The sequence below is a fragment of the Oncorhynchus kisutch genome, linkage group LG6 (genome assembly GCF_002021735.2).
Source record: "Oncorhynchus kisutch isolate 150728-3 linkage group LG6, Okis_V2, whole genome shotgun sequence".
NCBI classification, from domain to species: domain Eukaryota; kingdom Metazoa; phylum Chordata; class Actinopteri; order Salmoniformes; family Salmonidae; genus Oncorhynchus; species Oncorhynchus kisutch.
In genome coordinates, this window is record NC_034179.2 from 11026314 (window position 1) to 11046301 (window position 19988).

Here is a 19988-nt window from a genome sequence, read left to right on the forward strand (position 1 = left end):
TTGGGGCGGCAGGGTAGCCTAGTGGTTAGAGCGTTGGGCTAGTAGTACAAATCTGTCGTTCTGCCCCTGAACAGGCAGTTAACCCACTGTTCCTAGGCCGTCATTGAAAATAAGAATTTGTTCTTAACTGACTTGCCTAGTTAAATAAAGGTAAAAAAATATATATACAAAAAATAATCACAAACTCGATCTCAAATGGTCTTTCCACCGTTCCTCACAACCTCTCCTCACCTCCTGCTCACCATATTGGAGGAGAAGGTCCAAGGTCCCTCCCCTCTAACCTTCTTCTCCAATGAGTTTTGAGGAGGTGAGGAGAGAAAATGTCATTAATAGAAGAGAAATTGTCCCCTGTATAAGCCAATCAGAGCCCACCTATCCCGCCTACTCATCCCTTATCTCTCGGTCTCTCAGGATGATGAAAGGCAAGTTTGAAGATGATGATGATGATGATGGCATCGACCTGAATGACATGGAGAAGTTCCTGCCAGGCCTTACTGTGAGTTAACCTCTTTCTTTGTCTCGGTCCTCTCTATCTGCTTTCTAACAAGACCACATACCTACTAATGGTAGGGAGCTCCATATGGTGGCTCAAAGACGGAACTTCATACTAAGAATTGTAAGGAATAGTCTTGTCCTTTATGTGAGTGAACTCTGACATCTAGTGTTGAAATGTTGTCCATTCACCTCTGACTGTATTAAAGGGCCAATACTGGCGCCCAGTGGTCGTTTTAAGGTACTTTTCCTTGAGTTCCATAATTTCTCATATCCCAAGTGGCACAGCGGTCTAAGGCGCTGCATCTCAGTGCAAGAGGCAGTCCCTGGTTCGAATCCAGGCTCTATGACATCCGGCTGTGATTGGGAGTCCCATAGGGCGGCTCACAATTGGCCCAGCGTCCTAGTTTGGCTGGGGGAGGTCATTGTAAATAAGAATTTGTTCTAAACTGACTTGCCTAGTTAAAGGTTAAATTTAATAAAAATGGAAAAATGTCTTTGGCTGTAAAACCTACCAATGTCCAAATATATATATATATATATATATGACTGTAGAACTTTGGAATTCAATTCTAAGAAGATTTATTCATCCCAGAGGGGAAATGATTCCTAGCAGGTCAGGAATAGGATCCAGATCCAGCTAGGGTGGGTCTGTCTCGCATGTCTACAGGACTACGTCACTGTGTACCAGTGTTCCCGTCTGGGTTCGTCTGGTCTGCTGACGGGCAGGATGTTGGCACTGGAGGGTCTGGAGGGCAGGAGAGACACACACACACCCCCACCCCCACATGTCTGGTCTCATGTCCAGACTGGCCACCAGGGAGTCCCCCCCCCCTGCCCACGTCATCACTCTGCCTGCCAGTCAGCCAGCCATGACCCCAGGCCCAGCCAGTCTCCAGTTCATTGTTTCATTGTGATCACCACGCCATCTCCTTTGACTGACTGCTTTGTAAATAACTCAGACACACCACAGCGCACGGGAAGGAACTGACTGCGAGGACGAGGACGACCCTGAAAGTAAAACTCAAAGTTGAAAATAGACCAAAGAAAGTACCTCCTCAAGATGACTGAAATACTAGTGTTTATAATCATGTTTCCTTTACAGTGCTTGATAATAAATATCTCTTGAGACCTGGGAATGCCGGTCCTGTTCCCCAGTGTTTGTCAGTAGTGACATTCAGTGTGTGTGATACCCGTTGCCCTGTTGGCCTCAGTGGCACATAAAGCTGTCTATTATCCCCTAGCAGGCTCTCAGGGGCCAGGACCAGTCAGTCAGTCCCTAGGTTCACCTCACTGATAACCTGACTAAATGTAGCAGCAGACGGCGCCGCGCCGCTAAGCCTCTGTGAATGGAGCTCAGTGTGTGTGTGTGTGGACGACAACGACAAAATGTGTTTGTGTGTGTTTGAGAATGTGTGTGACTTGACTCAGTGTGTGTGTGTGTGTGTGTGACTTGACTACTTGGCTCAGTGTGTGTGTGTGTGTGACTTGACTACTTGGCTCAGTGTGTGTGTGTGTGTGACTTGACTACTTGGCTCAGTGTGTGTGTGTGTGTGTGACTTGACTACTTGGCTCAGTGTGTGTGTGTGTGTGTGTGTGTGTGACTTGACTACTTGGCTCAGTGTGTGTGTGTGTGTGGACGACAACGACAAAATGTGTTTGTGTGTGTTTGAGAATGTGTGTGACTTGACTCAGTGTGTGTGTGTGTGTGTGACTTGACTACTTGGCTCAGTGTGTGTGTGTGTGTGTGTGTGACTTGACTACTTGGCTCAGTGTGTGTGTGTGTGGACGACAACGACAAAATGTGTTTGTGTGTGTTTGAGAATGTGTGTGACTTGACTCAGTGTGTGTGTGTGTGGACGACAACGACAAAATGTGTTTGTGTGTGTTTGAGAATGTGTGTGACTTGACTCAGTGTGTGTGTGTGTGTGTGTGACTTGACTACTTGGCTCAGTGTGTGTGTGTGTGGACGACAACGACAAAATGTGTTTGTGTGTGTTTGAGAATGTGTGTGACTTGACTCAGTGTGTGTGTGTGTGTGTGTGACTTGACTACTTGGCTCAGTGTGTGTGTGTGTGTGTGTGACTTGACTACTTGGCTCAGTGTGTGTGTGTGTGGACGACAACGACAAAATGTGTTTGAGAATGTGTGTGACTTGACTCAGTGTGTGTGTGTGTGTGTGTGTGTGTGTGTGTGTGTGTGTGTGTGTGTGTGTGTGTGTGACTTGACTACTTGGCTCAGTGTGTGTGTGTGTGTGACTTGACTACTTGGCTCTGTGTGTGTGTGTGTGATGCTTGTAGTCAGGACTTACATACAGTGGGAATGAAACGCGGATGATGTTGATTAAATGGCAACGGAGTTTTTACATTTTTCGGGGAGATGTTTTACATTTTTATGAGTTGGATTATGGGGGAGGGGTTTTAGGGAGAGGAAGATGGATTTTTGGGGGCTGGGGGATATCGGGAGAGATATGTAATTATTTTGGGGTGGGGAGGTCGGGGAGAGGAATGGGTGGATCCCAAAGCCGAGCTCCGCCATCCAGGACTACACCAGGCGGTGTCAGAGGAAGGCCCTAAAAATGGTCATAGACTCCAGGACACACAATTCATAGACTGTTCTCTCTGCTACTGCGAAAGACCAAAAGGTTCCTGAACAGCTTCTACCCCCAACTCATTAGACTGCTGAACAGCTCCCCCCCCCCCCCCCCCCAAGTCATTAGACTGCTGAACAGCTTCTACCCCCCAAGCCATCAGACTGCTGAACAGCTTCTACCCCCCCAAGCCATCAGACTGCTGAACAGCTTCCACCCCCAAGCCATCAGACTGCTGAACAGCTTCTACCCCCCCAAGCCATCAGACTGCTGAACAGCTTCTACCCCCCCAAGCCATCAGACTGCTGAACAGCTTCTACCCCCCAAGCCATCAGACTGCTGAACAGCTTCTACCCCCCCAAGTCATCAGACTGCTGAACAGCTTCTACCCCCCAAGTCATCAGACTGCTGAACAGCTTCTACCCCCCAAGCCATCAGACTGCTGAACAGCTTCTACCCCCCCAAGCCATCAGACTGCTGAACAGCTTCTACCCCCAAGCCATCAGACTGCTGAACAGCTTCTACCCCCAAGCCATCAGACTGCTGAACAGCTTCTACCCCAAAGCCATCAGACTGCTGAACAGCTTCTACCCCCAAGCCATCAGACTGCTGAACAGCTTCTACCCCCAAGCCATCAGACTGCTGAACAGCTTCTACCCCCCAAGCCATCAAACTGCTGAACAGCTTCTACCCCCCAAGCCATCAGACTGCTGAACAGGTTCTACCCCCCAAGTCATCAGACTGCTGAACAGCTTCTATACACATACACTCCAACACACACACACACATGCGCACGCACACACACACTCCAACACACACACACTCCAGCACACGCACACACACTCCAACACACACACACGCACACACACTCCAGCACACGCACACACACTCCAGCACACACACACACTACATATGCTCATGCACACAAAACACATACATGCTTATTGATGCCACACTCACACATTTGTGATCTTGTCATGTTTTATTACCTGTCATAATTGCCTTGTCACCTTTACCTGCATGTACATATTTCCTCAGCTATTGGTACCCCTTCACATTGACTCAGTACCGCTACTCCTTTGTATATATCCTCATTATTTAGTGTTACTAGTCTTTTTTTATTTTTTTTATTGTCAAACGTTCTCACTACTTAACTGAGTTGTTGGTTAAGGGCTTGTAAGGAAGCATTTCATGGTAAAGTCTACACCTGTTGTATTCGGCCCATGTGACAAATACAATTCGATTTGAAAATATTTTCACCCTCAGATTCCAGGGCTACTCTGGGGAAACAGACTAATTCACAACCAGAATAGCAGCACCAAGGCCCACTAGGTAAAAGTACCTGGGAGGACAGGAAAGGCAGAGCACAGGGGAGAACCAGCATCCTCTTCACACCCCATGTTATGAGATTCCTGCAGGATGATTCTATGGAGCTTGGTCTGGGTCTGGAGTGAGACGTGCTTCATTAAGGATGAGTCAAGCCCCTTCCCCTTCCCTCTATTCAGTCCCATTTCTGACATAGTTTACACCCACTTGACCCTAGCAAAGCTTTAGCCAAGGTGTGTGTGCTTGTTTACGTCAGGTCAGATTTAAGAGCCTGACTGGGCCAGAGAGGTACAGTAGTCACTGATGGCAGGATAGCCCTCTCATGTTTTCATAGTGACAGACGGGGATGGACACCTCAGTCATCGGGGTTGGTGAAGTCAACATGCGATCGTTATTGTGATATGTATATCTCTGTGTGCTCTGGGGGATTCTGAGCATGTCAACACAATGCTTGACTCTGGGTGCGTGATATATTTTCAATACCTTAACAACATCCAGTTGCCTTGTTTGTGAGACTGCAACTTGGCTGCCATGTGTGGAATTCATCCGGCCCCATTTGATTTCAATAGGTATTGCTATTGCTTGCCTTTCATCACGTTCTCCCTTTTCCTATGGGTGACGATGTTTTTCATTGACATTCAAGCCCGGCTCGTCTGTTTCTGCACGCGTGCGTGGATGTGCACGTTTGCTCATGTCCTTGTGCAATCATTTCCATCGTCCCATTTGTTGTCCTTTATAAACTCCCATGGTCTCATCAACTCCAGCCTGATGGATATACAGTAGATTGGCCCTGGCTCATTAATGAAGATTGAACTCATGTTGGTAAACATCATGGTGGTTAAGTTACATTATAGTAGATGAATTGTAGTTTTCTCTGTCTGGGGTAAGTGATGAGGAGATCCAGGGTGACATACTGTATATATCTAGGACTTCCTGTCCTCTGTCCCCGTGGGACTGGCTGATTTCTGGTTGTTTTCCCAAGGGGGAGGCAGTCAGATAGCCTGGTCCCAGATTGGTTTGTGATCTTGCTTGCTGGTCATTGACCACAGGAGCTGTCAAGACAGCACAAAAGATCTGGCACCAGGCTATCTGACTGAGTCTCACCCCTCTGCTTCCCACAGTCCATAGTGCTACTGATCCAGTCAGTCATTGGGGACCTGAGTTATGGGCCTGTCCGGCTGACCGGTGGTGGCCAGGCAGGGGCCACAGAGTCACTGAGGACATATCCGGCCTGGTCCGCTCCAGTTCCTTCCTGCAGAACAAAGCGACCAGGGGACCAAGACGTCTCCTCAGACTGGCTGGCTCAGTCTACGTGCACCAGAGCAGGAGCCTCAGAGGGGAGGCAGTCAGCCAACCAGCCCTTGGGACTCGGGTCGGTGACTGGGGTCCGGGTGCTGGGACCGTACTTAACACAGGCCTGTCTGGGGCTGAAGGAATAGTTGGCCCTGCTCCCTCCTCCATCCTTGTCCTCCTCATTCTCCCTCCTTCACGTCCACTGTAGAACAATGAGGTCAGCGTGGAGAGCAGCCCCCTCCTACACCCTTTTCCTGCCATTGTCAGAGAGGAGAGAGTCTGTTAGGTGTGCTCCCAATGACCGACCACAGAGGAACACTGACCTTCTAGAGATCAGGAACTGGAGAAGACTCGTAGACACACACGTGGACGGACACACACACACATTGCTTTCGGAAAGTTGGCAGACACCTTGACTTTCTCCACATTTTGTTACGTTACAGCCTTATTCTAATAATCTTTAATTTATTATTATTATTATTTTATATTTTTTTGCCCCTTATTAATATACACACAATACCCCATAATGACAAAAAGAAAAAACTGTTTTTTTAGACATTTTTGCAAATGTATTAAAAAGAAAACGGATGACATTTCCATAAGTATTCAGTCCCTTTACTCAGTACTTTGTTAAAGCACCTTTTTGAAGTGAGTACAGCCTTGAGTCTTCTTGGGGAGCGTCGCTGCACAGCTACTTCCAGGTCTCTCCAGAGATGTTCGATTGGGTTCAAGTCCGGGCTCTGACTGGACCACTAAAGGACATTCAGAGACTTTTTCCGAAGTCACTCCTGCGTTGTCTTGGCTGTGTACTTAGGGACGTTGTCCTGTTGGAAGGTGAACCTTCACCCCAGTCTGAGGTCCTGAGTGCTCTGGAGCAAGTTTTCATCAAGGATCTCTCTGTACTTTGCTCCATTCATCTTTCCCTCGATCCTGACTAGTCTCCCCTGCCGCTGATAAACATCCCCACAGCATGATGCTGCACCACCATGCTTCACCGTAGGGATGGTGTCAGGTTTCCTCCAGATGTGACGCTTGGCATTCAAGCCAAAGAATTCAATCTTGGTTTCATCAGACCAGAGAATCTTGTTTCTCATGGTCTGAGAGTTAGAAGGCAACTCTAGTTGCCTTTTTACAAACTCCAAGCGGGCTATTCTGTGACTTTTACTGAGGGGCTTCCGTCTGGCCACTCTACCATAAAGGCCTGATTGGTGGAGTGCTGCAGAGATGGTTGTCCTTCTGGAAGGTTCTCCCGTCTCCACAGAGGATCTCTGGAGCTCTGTCAGAGTCACCATCGGGTTCTTGGTCACCTCCCTGACCAGGGCCCTGCTCAGTTTGACCGGACGGCAAGCTCTAGGACGAGTATTGGTGGTTCTAAACTTGTTCCATCTAAGAATGATGGAGGCCACTGTGTTCTTGGGGACCTTCCATGCTGCAGAAATGTTTAGGTACCCTTTCCCAGATCTGTGCCTCGACACAATCCTGTCTCGGAGTTCTACGGACAATTCCTTCAACTTCATGGCTTGGTTTTTGCTCTGACATGCACTGTCAACTGTGGGACCTTATATAGACAGGTGTGTGCCTTTCCAAGTCTTGTCCAATCAATTGGTGGACTCCAATCAAGTTGTAGAAAAATCTCAAGGATGATCAATGGAAACAGGAAGCACCTGAGCTCAATTTCCGGTCTCATAGCAAAGGGTCTGAATACTAAGCTATTTCAGATTTTCATTTCTTTATACATTTGCAAAAATGTCTAAAAATCAGTTTTTGCTTGGTCATTATGGGGTATTGTGTGTAGATTGATGAGAAAAACAATGAGTTTAATCCATTTTAGAAAAAGGCTGTAATGTAACAACATTTGGGAAAAGTCAAGGGGTCTGAATACTTTCTGAATGCACTGTATACTAATGCACGTGCACTAGTATACATACACAAAATTAATTTGGCACAGAATCTCACTTTCGCTAAATGTGTTATTTGCCTGCAACTCTTCCTGTGTGAATGGGTTCATGTGTTTGCCTGCAACTCTTCCTGTGTGAATGGGTTCATGTGTTATTTACCTGCAACTCTTCCTGTGTGAATGGGTTCATGTGTTATTTACCTGCAACTCTTCCTGTGTGAATGGGTTCATGTGTTATTTACCTGCAACTCTTCCTGTGTGAATGGGTTCATATGTTATGTCTGGGTGTCTTTCTTTATTCCCCAAACCTCTAAATTATATTCATCAGAATTCTGACATTCAACAACGCGTCCAAGTTCATGAATGAACGGCAGACATTGAGTATCAACACTTCCACTCCATAATCATCACTTCTGGTGGTCTGGTCATCTCATTGGTTGACCAGACAGAGGAGGATTGCATGGTGATAGCTGTTAGAGGCACCTCCCCTGTGGGATTAGGAGCCAGTCGTGGGGCTGCATCCCAAATGGCACTACGAAGGGAATAGGGTACCATTTGGGACATGACCCTGGATATCCTGCATGCCACGCCCCTTAAACCCTATTATGGCTCGTACTCCTTCCACTGTATTTGAGACTGGAAACCAATCCACACTTACCTGATTTGTACTGGTAAGAGATGGGAGGTGGGTAGAGGGAGGGGAAGAGAGACCAGAGAAAGACCGGGGCTGATGGGAGGCAGGAGGGAGGAAAAGAGAGTAGAAAAAGAGGGCTTTGTGGATGGCGGAGGTAAACAAAGTCTGTGTGGGCCAAAGCCGCCCACTGTAGAGCCCCCTATCTGTGCCCCCGCCAGACTAGACCACCAGAAGGTACTGGCTCTTCGTGATTATATACCAGCCAGACTAGACCACCAGACTCTACTGTCTCTTTGTGGTTATATACCAGCCAGACTAGACCAGCAGACTGTACTGGCTCTTTGTGGTTATATACCAGCCAGACTAGACCACCAGACTGTACTGTCTCTCTGTGGTTATATACCAGCCAGACTAGACCACCAGACTGTACTGTCTCTTTGTGGTTATATACCAGCCAGACTAGACCAGCAGACTGTACTGGCTCTTTGTGGTTATATACCAGCCAGACTAGACCACCAGACTGTACTGTCTCTCTGTGGTTATATACCAGCCAGACTAGACCACCAGACTGTACTGTCTCTTTGTGGTTATATACCAGCCAGACTAGACCATCAGACTGTACTGGCTCTTTGTGATTATATACCAGCCAGACTAGACCACCAGACTGTACTGGCTCTTTGTGGTTATATACCAGCCAGACTAGACCACCAGACTGTACTGGCTCTTTGTGATTATATACCAGCCAGACTAGACCACCAGACTGTACTGTCTCTTTGTGGTTATATACCAGCCAGACTAGACCACCAGACTGTACTGGCTCTCTGTGGTTATATACCAGCCAGACTAGACCACCAGACTGTACTGGCTCTTCGTGGTTATATACCAGCCAGACTAGACGACCAGACTGTACTGGCTCTCTGTGGTTATATACCAGCCAGACATGGGCCCATTAGGCAGTATCCTGTCCTGCTTTCGCTCTCTACCTTCCAGGCTGATCAATAAGACCAATTGAAATCATTCTCCTTCATCCATCAAAACAATTCAAGTGGCTTTATAAGCATTGGTTATAACTGATGTGCAGTGTATATACAATGTTAATAATTAGTTATAATAATTTGTTGATGTAGTTCTGAAGTGTGTATCCCACTGAATGTGGAAGTGGGGACTGGGGTAATGTTGTTCCCTAACAATCTGTCATTGTGATGACAGCCTCATCCCGCCTCTGACTGAACTGACTGAAAACCAGAAAAGCAAGACACCGCTCTCCCGCTTTACAAAAGCACCAATCCTCCAGTGATCTCTCTCCCCCCCCCCCCCCCCCCCATTGTCTTTTAGCTGTGGCTTTCTGCCTGACGCTGTAGACTGGCTGCTCCACTCATAAAGGCTTCTTATGGCCAGAGAACCGGGTCTCTGACTGGCCTGTCTGGGAATAATAAACCAGTAGATTACTATACTAGAGCCTGAACACTACAACCTGTTAATAATAAGCCATTAGACTAGAGCCTGTTAATAGTAAACTATTAGACTAGACTAGAGCCTGTTAATGATAAGCCATTAGACTAGACTCTAGAGCCTGTTAATGATAAGCCATTAGACTAGAGCCTGTTAATAGTAAACTATTAGACTAGACTCTAGAGCCTGTTAATGATAAGCCATTAGACTAGACTAGAGCCTGTTAATAATAAGCCATTAGACTAGAGCCTGTTAATGATAAGCCATTAGACTAGACTAGAGCCTGTTAATGATAAGCCATTAGACTAGAGCCTGTTAATAATAAGCCATTAGACTAGAGCCTGTTAATAATAAGCCATTAGACTAGAGCCTGTTAATAATAAGCCATTAGACTAGACTAACCTGTTAATAATAAGCCATTAGACTAGAGCCTGTTAATAGTAAGCCATTAGACTAGAGCCTGTTAATAGTAAACCATTAGACTAGACTAGAGCCTGTTAATAATAAGCCATTAGACTAGAGCCAGTTAATAATAAGCCATTAGACTAGAGCCTGTTAATAATAAGCCATTAGACTAGACTAGAGCCTGTTAATAATAAGCCATTAGACTAGAGCCAGTTAATAATAAGCCATTAGACTAGAGCCTGTTAATAGTAAGCCATTAGACTAGACTAGAGCCTGTTAATGATAAGCCATTAGACTAGAGCCAGTTAATAATAAGCCATTAGACTAGAGCCTGTTAATAATAAGCCATTAGACTAGACTAGAGCCTGAACACTAGAGCCTGTTAATAATAAGCCATTAGACTAGACTAACCTGTTAATAATAAGCCATTAGACTAGAGCCTGTTAATAATAAGCCATTAGACTAGAGCCTGTTAATAATAAGCCATTAAACTAGAGCCTGTTAATAATAAGCCATAAGACTAGAGCCTGTTAATAGTAAACCATTAGACTAGACTAGAGCCTGTTAATAATAAGCCATAAGACTAGAGCCTGTTAATAGTAAACCATTAGACTAGACTAGAGCCTGTTAATAATAAGCCATAAGACCAGAGCCTGTTAGCAATAAGCCATTAGACTAGAGCCTAATTTTTCTCTTCGATGTTGAGTTTTTACAAGTGACCCTTTGGAAAGGAATCAGACAGATCCACAATAACTGCATGTTCTGTATAGAAATGTGGTATCCCTCTTGGAGAGACGAGGCAGTGGATTTCTGACTCATCATCCATCCAGCAGGCCTATTGGACGGACCTGGGCTGATTGGAGAAAGGTCATTGGCAGACTGTGTTTCAGAGCTTTGTATTCATGCTTCTCGAATAGAAGGATTCTTTCTGGTGTGTTGTAATGTGTATTTTACCATCGGTACTATTGGAAACACACATCACATTTTCTCAGCCATCTCAAGTTCTGTGGTCAGCTGTTATGCACATGCCTGGGATTCTGAGTAAAATAACCTTGCTGTTTTTGCAAGCTGATGGCTGTTTTGCAAGACTGTCATATTGTTTTTGGTCTCTGTGTTGGTCGGTGTCTGGTTTATATATCTGAGGCATTGTAATCCCACACTGCCCACTCACACTGACGTTCAAAATCGAATCAAATGTTATTTAACACATTCTTCATAAACAACAGGTATAGACGAACAGTGAAATGCACATTTACTGGCCCTTAACAACGAGATAAATAAAGATAATAAAACAAGGAATAAATACACAGAGTAATAACTTGACTATATACATGGGGTATCAGTACCGAGTTGATGTGCAGGGGTACGAGGTCCTTGTGGTAGATATGTACAGTACCAGTCAAAAGTTTGGACAGGGTTTTTCTTTATTTGTACTATTCTCTACATTGTAGAATAATAGTGAAGACATCAACACTATGAAATAACACATATGGATACATGTAGTAACCAAAGAAGTGTTAAACAGGTTCTACAAAATATAACAGCTTTCAACACTCTTGGAATTCTCTCAACCAGCTTCATGAGGTTGTCACCTGGATTTACCAGCCCCAGAAATTGCATCCCAAATAAATGCTTCACAGAGGTAAAGTTACAGACATCTCAACATAAACTGTTCAGAAGAGACTGTGTGAATCAGGCCTTCATGGTCAAATTGCTGCAAAGAAACCACTACTTAAGGAGAAGAGACTTGCTTGGGTCAAGAAACACGACCAATGCACATTAAACAGGTGGAAATCTGTCATTTGGTCTGAGTCCAAATTTGAGATTTTTGGTTCCTGCATCAGATGACCTGGCCTCCACAATTACCCGACCTCAACCCAATTGAGATGGTTTTGAATTAGTTTGACCGCAGAGTGAAGGAAAAGCAGCCAACAAGTGCTCAGCATATGTGGGAACCCCTTCAAGACTGTTGGAAAAGCATTCCAGGTGAAGCTGGTTGAGGGAGTGCCAAGTGTGCGAAGTTGTCAAGGCAAAGGGTGGCTACTTTGAAGAATCCCAAATATAAAATATATTTTGATTTGTTTAACACTTTTTTTTTGGTTACTACATGATTCCATATGTGTTATTTCATAGTGTTGATGTGTTCACTATTATTCTACAATGTAGAAAACAGTAAAAAAAACAACCCTGCAATAGTTTAGGTGTCAGCTTTTGACTGGTTCTGTAAGTATAGATTATAAGGGTAAAGTGACTAGGTAACAGGATAGTCATAAACAGTAGCAGCAGTGTATGTGATGAGTCAGTCCAAAAGGGGGTCAATGCAGAGAGTTCGGGTAGCTATTTGGTGAACTATTTATCAGTCTTATGACTTGGGGGTAGAAGCTGTTCAGAGTTCTGTTGGTTCCAGACTTCGTGCATCAGTACCACTTGCCATGTGGTTGCAGAGAGGACAGTCTATGGCTTTTGGTGGCTGGAGTCTTTGACAATATTTAGGGCCTTCCGCTGACACTGCTTGTTATAGAGGTCCTGGATGGCAGGGAGCTCAGACCCCGGTGATGTACTGGGCCGTATGTACTACCCTCTGTAGTGCCTTGCGGTTGGATGACAAGCAGTTGCCATACCCAGCGGCGATGCAGCCAGTCAAGATGCTGTCAAATAGTGCAGCAGTATAATGTTTTGTACTAGCGCGTGTGCACCCTCGCCTGGAGTTGATCCAGGGTTTGACCTGAGACCGAGGGAGAGAGCGGGTATTGGAGGCCCTGCCTGGCCTTGGGTGGAAAGACATTCCACAGAGTTTCCTGTTTAGTTGGAGCTTCGCTTCTCTTACCCCCGTCAGCCTCCCTTCGCCTGCCTGCCTTCTGCGCTCCGGAATACCTCTCTTAATGAAATAATGTGAGCTGTGAGGTCTGAGAGGAAACTTGGCTTGGGTCCCAATCCCAAATGGTACCCTATTCCCTACGTCATGCACTACTTTTGACCAGAGCCCTATGGGGGGCCTGGTTAAAAGTAGTGCATTTTATAAGGAATAGGGTGCCATTTGGGATGCTACCTTGGATGGATGTCTGTACTTAAGCATCAGTACCCTGTGTATCTCTGTGCTGCCTGCCTGTGTGGAGGATGCCAGTTGGCTAGCACCAGTTGGTTAGCACGGGCTGTTCACTTTAGTAATGTGTCAAATTAGTCTGAGTTCCACATGTATTACACATCAAAGACTGGAACAGGTTTGAAATGGGCAAGGCAAGCGAACAGGTCATGTGACAGAAGAAATGATATGATCTAGGATCTCTGAGAAAAGCAACTAGTTGTAGCCAATATGAATGGCGTCTTGGCAGTTTTGCGTATCGAGACTTGGCCCTTACTAATACGTCTTTCACATAGATTTCACCGTATGTTGTCTGTAAAAACAACTGGGCTTATGTTCCCTTTTCAAACAGCCACATCTTTACCTCTTTCTTGTCGGCATTCACCTTTTTATATTGCCGTTGATTTGGCAGCAACTGAGCAACAGACATTCAACTTTGACCCTGTTGTGACCGTCATGGTAACCTGATGCAGCAAGCAATATTGACTAAGTTCTAAATTCATGCTACCTCGTGGACTGTAGCTGTGCCGCAGCTTGGCAAATTGGTGCTGTGACATCGTTGTGGCAAAGGCAACATTTTATCTCAGCGGCACATCAAGGAGCCAATAGTGGGTTTCCCAAAATTGCTTTTGCCAACACGGAGGACAGAATGCAATGCACTGCTTTAATTTCTTCACATTAACAACAGTAAGTTAGCAGCTCGCCATACTTGTAAATCATTTGCAAATAATGACCCTGTAATGTGTTAATTTTCCTCTTTATGGTGAATTACAGTTGGCTACAGTTTAAATTTAAAAAGTTTGTCAGCCATGTTCTGGTTATTATGTGAGCTGGCTAGATATTTCGCTAATAAGCAAGCAACAAACAAACATTGTCTATATTTACTTTTAGTTGCCTGGCTTTACATATATTTTTTAAATACAGCAGGAGGTGTGCATACCATCCACGGCTTCCTAGTATATTACTACATAATATTCAGTCCCTGGACAATAAAGTAGACGGGCTCAGGGAGAGTGTCTCCTTCCAGAGAGACATCAGGGATTGTAAGATACTCTGTCTCATGGAATCATGGTTTTCCCTGGATATGCAGTGCATTCGGAAAGTATTCAGACCCCTTCCCTTTTACCACATCTTGTTACATCAGCCCTACCTTCTTTGACGTCAGATCTACTTCTTCATTTGCCAGCCTGATGAGATCTACCAGTCTTTAAATCTAAACCAACCAACACAATGTATGAAACACAACACACCACTGAGTATGGACCTGCTGCTATGAATACTATTTGATACCCAAATATAATGTGGACCAATAACATGTTTTCCACAAATAAGTGCAACTCATTTAATTTCCTACCTTTTTTTTTGTGTGACTTTTGGCATTGGGTGACGGCAAGCTGTTTTTCATAGTCACGGCTGTAGCAGCTTGTTGCAGGTCTCATGCAGGCCACAAGGTGGTCATCAGTCATAGTAGGTCTGTACTTGGACTTAATTATCTTCATGTGAGACAATGCAGACTCAGAGGTAGGTTGATCCACAAAGGGCTGATAAGTTGAGAGCACATCTTGTTATGTTGGGATACTTCCCCTCTAGCAGTATCTTCCTTCATCTCAGTGGTTGCCCTGGATTTCAGCTGAATGACATTTTGAAGAGTGAGAATTTCAGTTTCTGCTATAGTTGTGTCCATCTCAAAAAGTGATCCCATTTTTGAAGCAATGACTTCCACATTATGTCTGTGCCAAACGGAACGCACATATCAGTGACAATCGGCTCACGTGATGCAACGTCAGTGAAACGACTGTCGAACTCAGATAGGATGCTCTGGACTTGCTCCACCTAACGTCCACTGTCAAGCTGTGCTGTATCCTTGCCCTTGACGTTCAGGGTCAGAATACATGTGTTGAAAGAAGTGCAGGTCCTTACGTTGCAGCTTGTAGTTTCCATTTAAATGTGTTCACAGAGCTGATATACATTGCAGCTCTACATTCGTTAAGCATGTAAGTTAGGTCAGCGAGACAAGCTCAATCCAGGAGCCACTGTGGCCTCTAGCTGTGCATGTTTTGCTTGTTTGGATACCTTGAGAAACCCCTTGATTTCAGGCAACAACTCACTGAATCCCCCTAAAAAATGTACCTAGACTCACCCACCGCACATCCGTGTGCAGCAGCAGGTCTGTGTGCTCCGCTTCCGTCTCTTCTAAGTGAGCGCGAAATAGCCTCCGCTGTAGGCTTCTTGCTCGAATAGAACACACAATCTTCATCGCAGCATCCCATCACCTCTTTCATGTTTACCATCTTCCCCGCACAAAGCTTGCTGATGAATTACGCAGTGAATCACTAAGAAAGTCTGGGAAAGAATCATCCCGTTTGCACAATGCAACGAACCCACTAGTGCGGCCTACTATAGCAGGTGCCCCATCCGTAGTCATGGAGACGGCTTACAAAAGGGAAGTTGGAATTTGTTAGCAAACTCCACGAAAGCTTGAAAAATATCTTCGACCCTTGTATGTCCTTTCAGTGGCGAAATGGCGAGTAGTTCCTCCTTTTGTATTCCTGTTGTCAAATACCATTCTGATGAAAAATGCATAACTGTGCCACATCTACCATATCTGTGGACTCGTCAAACCGGAGGGAATAACACTCGCTGTTGTCAATATCCTCCTTCAGTTGATCCTCGAGGTTCTCCGCTATTCCCTCACATCTTCTTGTCACTGTATTTCTGGACAACTGAATGTCATTGACGGCAGCCATAATTTCAGTCTTATTCTTAAAATCCCCAAACAGCGAGTCTACAGCCTCATTAAAGATGATCATCTCCCCATCTTTGAATTACTTTTTATGCTTAGCAAGAATGCGATTCACACGATGAGATGCTATGGTTGCCGCCTTCCCTTTGGTCACTGGCCTTGTGAAAATTGACTGCTGCTCGGCCAGTTTTTTTTTTTTGTTTGTTCTTGTACCTTCATAATTCAGTCTTCGCTGGAAAATCTATTTCCTGGGTTTTGTGTTTGGTTTTAAATGTTGTTCTATGCTTTGGGATAGAGACGCTATTGTGGCAGATGAGTCACACGCATTTTGAGTTCGACATGACAAAAAAATAATCCTCCCATTCCTTGTAGAAATGATACGTTTCCAGTTGTTTTGTATCCTCCCCACTCATTGCTGCTGTCGACCACACAATTTAAAAATAATTTAAGAACGAATCTAGCTACAAAGTTAGTTAGCTAGCTGCCTCACCGCTCGATTTAGAGTTGGCGGGCGACATCTGACCGCGCTAACTAGGCATACATCACTAAGCCACTAATACATCACTAAGTGGGCAGGACAGGTCATATTTTATGTAAATTGCTGTGAATGGAGGACTGTCGAATATTAAAACAAAGCGATTATAGGTATTGATTTGTGTGGCTGAATTTTAGTTGATGTATAATCATCTCGCAATCGACTGGTTGGGCACCTCTCCGTTACAGCCTTATTCCAAAATGGATTAAGTAAATGTTTTCCCTCATCAATCTAAACACAATACCCCATAACGACAAAAACAGGTTTTTAGAAAAATGTGCAAATGTATTAAACATTTCAAATCTACTTGAGGGGGGAATACACGGATGTGACGATGACCGAAGAGAATTCTCTCGGGAGGTAATGTGGTCGGCATTTGATTTGTGAGGTGTTTTATGTCGGGTGAACAAAAGGGCTTGAGTTCCTGTAAATTTATAAAAAGTTACACCATGAGTAGTTAATCATGAAACCTATACCTCTGCCTTTCTTTTTCCCAGAGAGTTCTTTATTCCTGTCTGCGAGATGTACTGAGAACCCCGCTGGCTGTATGGATGGGGACAGTATAGTGCATTTGGAAATGTATTCAGACCCCTTGACTTTTTCCACGTTTTGTTAGGTTACAGCCTTATTCTACAATTAGTTCTTCCCTTCTCAATCTACACACAATACTCCAAAATGACAAATCAAAAACGGGTTCAGAAATGGTTGCTAATTGAAAATAAATTAAAGTATTCAGACCCTTTACTCAGTACTTTGTTGAAGCACCTTTGGCAGCGATTACAGCCTTGAGTCTTCTTGGGTATGATGCTACAGGTCTGGCACACCTGTATTTGGGGAGTTTCTCCCATTCTTCTCTGCAGATCCTCTCAAGATCTGTCAGGTTGAATGGGGAGTGTCCGCTGCACAGCTATTTTCAGGTCTCTCCAGAGATGTTCAATCGAGTTCAATTCTTTGCTCTGGCTGTGCCACTCAAGGACATTCTGAGACTTGTCCCGAAGTCACTCATGCATTGTCTTGGCTGTGTGCTTAGGGTCGTTGTCCTGTTGGAAGGTGAACCTTCACCCCAGTCTGATTTCTCAGTTTGGCCGGGCGGCAAGCTCTAGAAAGAGTCTAGGTGGTTCCAAACTTCTTCCATTTAAAAATGATGGAGGCCACTGTGTTCTTGGACCTTCTATGCTGCAGAAATGTTTTGGTCCCCTTCCCCAGATCCTTGCTTTTCTATAAACAGGTGTGTGCCTTTCCAAATCATGTCCAATCAATTGAATTTACCACAGGTGGACTCCAATCAAGTTGTAGAAACATCTCAAGGATGATCAATTTAAACAGGATGCACCTGAGCTCAATTTCAGGTCTCATAGCAAATGGTCTGAAAACGTATAAGGTATTTCAGGTTTATATTGTTGTATACATTTGCAAAAAATATCTAAAAACCTGCTTTCGCTTTGTCATTATAGGGTATTGTGTGTAGATTGCTGGGGGAGAAAAATATATTTGATCCATTTTAGAATAAGGCTGTAACGTAACAACATTGTGGAAAAAGTTGATGGGTCTGAATACTTTCTTAAGACACCGTATATATTTATACTCCGGAGTCCGACATTGCTCGTCCTAATATTTATACATTTCTTAATTATATTGTTGTGTAGTGTTACATATCACTGCACTGTTGGAGCTAGGAATACAGGCATTTCACTACACCTGCAATAGCATCTGCTAAATATGTGTATAAGACCATTAGATTTGATTTGAGCTGGGAGGATAGTTCAAGGATGTGTCCTAAATGTCTGTTTGTGCCCAGGTCAGAAGTAGTGCACTATAAAGGGGAAGGTTCCATTTGGGACACAGACTTCGTCTCAAAAACGCATAAAAATGTGTCAAAGGAAAAGGAAGTGACACGTGCTGTAGTAACAAGGCGTGTCTGATTCTGTGCCTTTTTGTAGCCCAAAGCCCTGAAAATCCTTCTCCAAGAGATGGAGAACTGGTTAATTTAACTTCCACTTTTTCTCTTGTGTTGTCCTTACACGTGTCTGTCATTTTAAGAAGAGATTTATTGACATGACTTCATTCTTGTGTTCAAAGATGGATATTACCAGTGTATTTTTCAGTGTTAGAATAGGTCATTATTTGTCATTGGACTATAATAATTCAATGCAGACTAATACAGTAATTTCAAGAAAATGTTTTATATAATGCACACATTCCCCGCAGTCCCTTTTGTAAGTGATATAAAGGTCCCCCAAAGAGGAAAGTCTGCAAACAGAGATTACAAAATGTCTGCCGCCTGAGGTGCAAGATGCAGCAAATGGAATATAGCTGCTTGGCAGGGTGAGCTATCTTGGCTGGCTGCTCACACACACCACAACACAGGCAGTGAAATTAAAATAATTCCCAAAGGTCTGTTATCAGACGGCCCTGACTATGCTCTCTCTCTCTGCTCTCCTTCCTCCTCTCTCTCTGCTCTCTCTCTCTGCTCTGCTTCCTCCTCTCTCTCTGCTCTGCTTCCTCCTCTCTCTCTGCTCTCCTTCCTCCTCTCTCTCTGCTCTGCTTCCTCCTCTCTCTCTGCTCTGCTTCCTCCTCTCTCTCTGCTCTCCTTCCTCCTCTCTCTCTGCTCTGCTTCCTCCTCTCTCTCTGCTCTCCTTCCTCCTCTCTCTCTGCTCTCCTTCCTCCTCTCTCTCTGCTCTCTCTCTCTGCTCTCCTTCCTCCTCTCTCTCTGCTCTCCTTCCTCCTCTCTCTCTGCTCTCCTTCCTCCTCTCTCTCCCCTGAAACTTTATAGGCCTGTTAAAATGAACAAAAGTTTAATTTAATGATATATATATATATATTGGGCCAATAAAGGTATTTTATATATATATGTATGTGTGTGTGTGTGTGTGTGTGTGTGTGTGTGTGTGTATATATATATATATATATATATATATTTAAATGTATACGTGTATACAAATGTACGTGTTTATACATACACATATATATACATGTATGTATGTGTGTGTAATACCTTAATTGTCCCTATAGTGTGTGTGTGTATATATATATTTATTTATTTAAAAAGAATAAAGGGAACACTTAAACAACACAATGTAACTCCAAGTCAATCACACTTCTGTGAAATCAAACTGTCCACTTAGGAAGCAACACTGATTGACAATACATTTCACATGCTGTTGTGCAAATGGAATAGACAACAGGTGGAAATTATAGGCAATTAGCAAGACACCCCCAATAAAGGAGTGGTTCTGCAGGTGGTGACCAAAGACCACTTCTCAGTTCCTATGTTTCCTGGCTGATGTTTTGGTCACTTTTGAATGCTGGCGGTGCTTTCACTGTAGTGGTAGCATGAGACGGAGTCTACAACCCACACAAGTGGCTCAGGTAGTGCAGCTCATCCAGGATGGCACATCAATGCAAGCTGTGGCAAGAAGGTTTGCTGTGTCTGTCAGCGTAGTGTCCAGAGCTTGGAGGCGCTACCAGGAGACAGGCCAGTACATCAGGAGACGTGGAGGAGGCCGTAGGAGGGCAACAACCCAGCAGCAGGACCGCTA

General features: G+C 44.5%; 1 protein-coding gene across 1 annotated transcript in view; it reads left to right on the top strand.

The window, feature by feature from the left end:
• Positions 1 to 19988, top strand: part of ctif (CBP80/20-dependent translation initiation factor) — a 190777-nt gene that overhangs the window by 57572 nt on the left and 113217 nt on the right. Inside the window, exon 7 of the mRNA XM_031825897.1 lies at positions 412 to 496. Coding sequence (XP_031681757.1) covers positions 412 to 496 — 85 coding nt within the window. The remainder of the gene's footprint in view (positions 1 to 411; positions 497 to 19988) is intronic.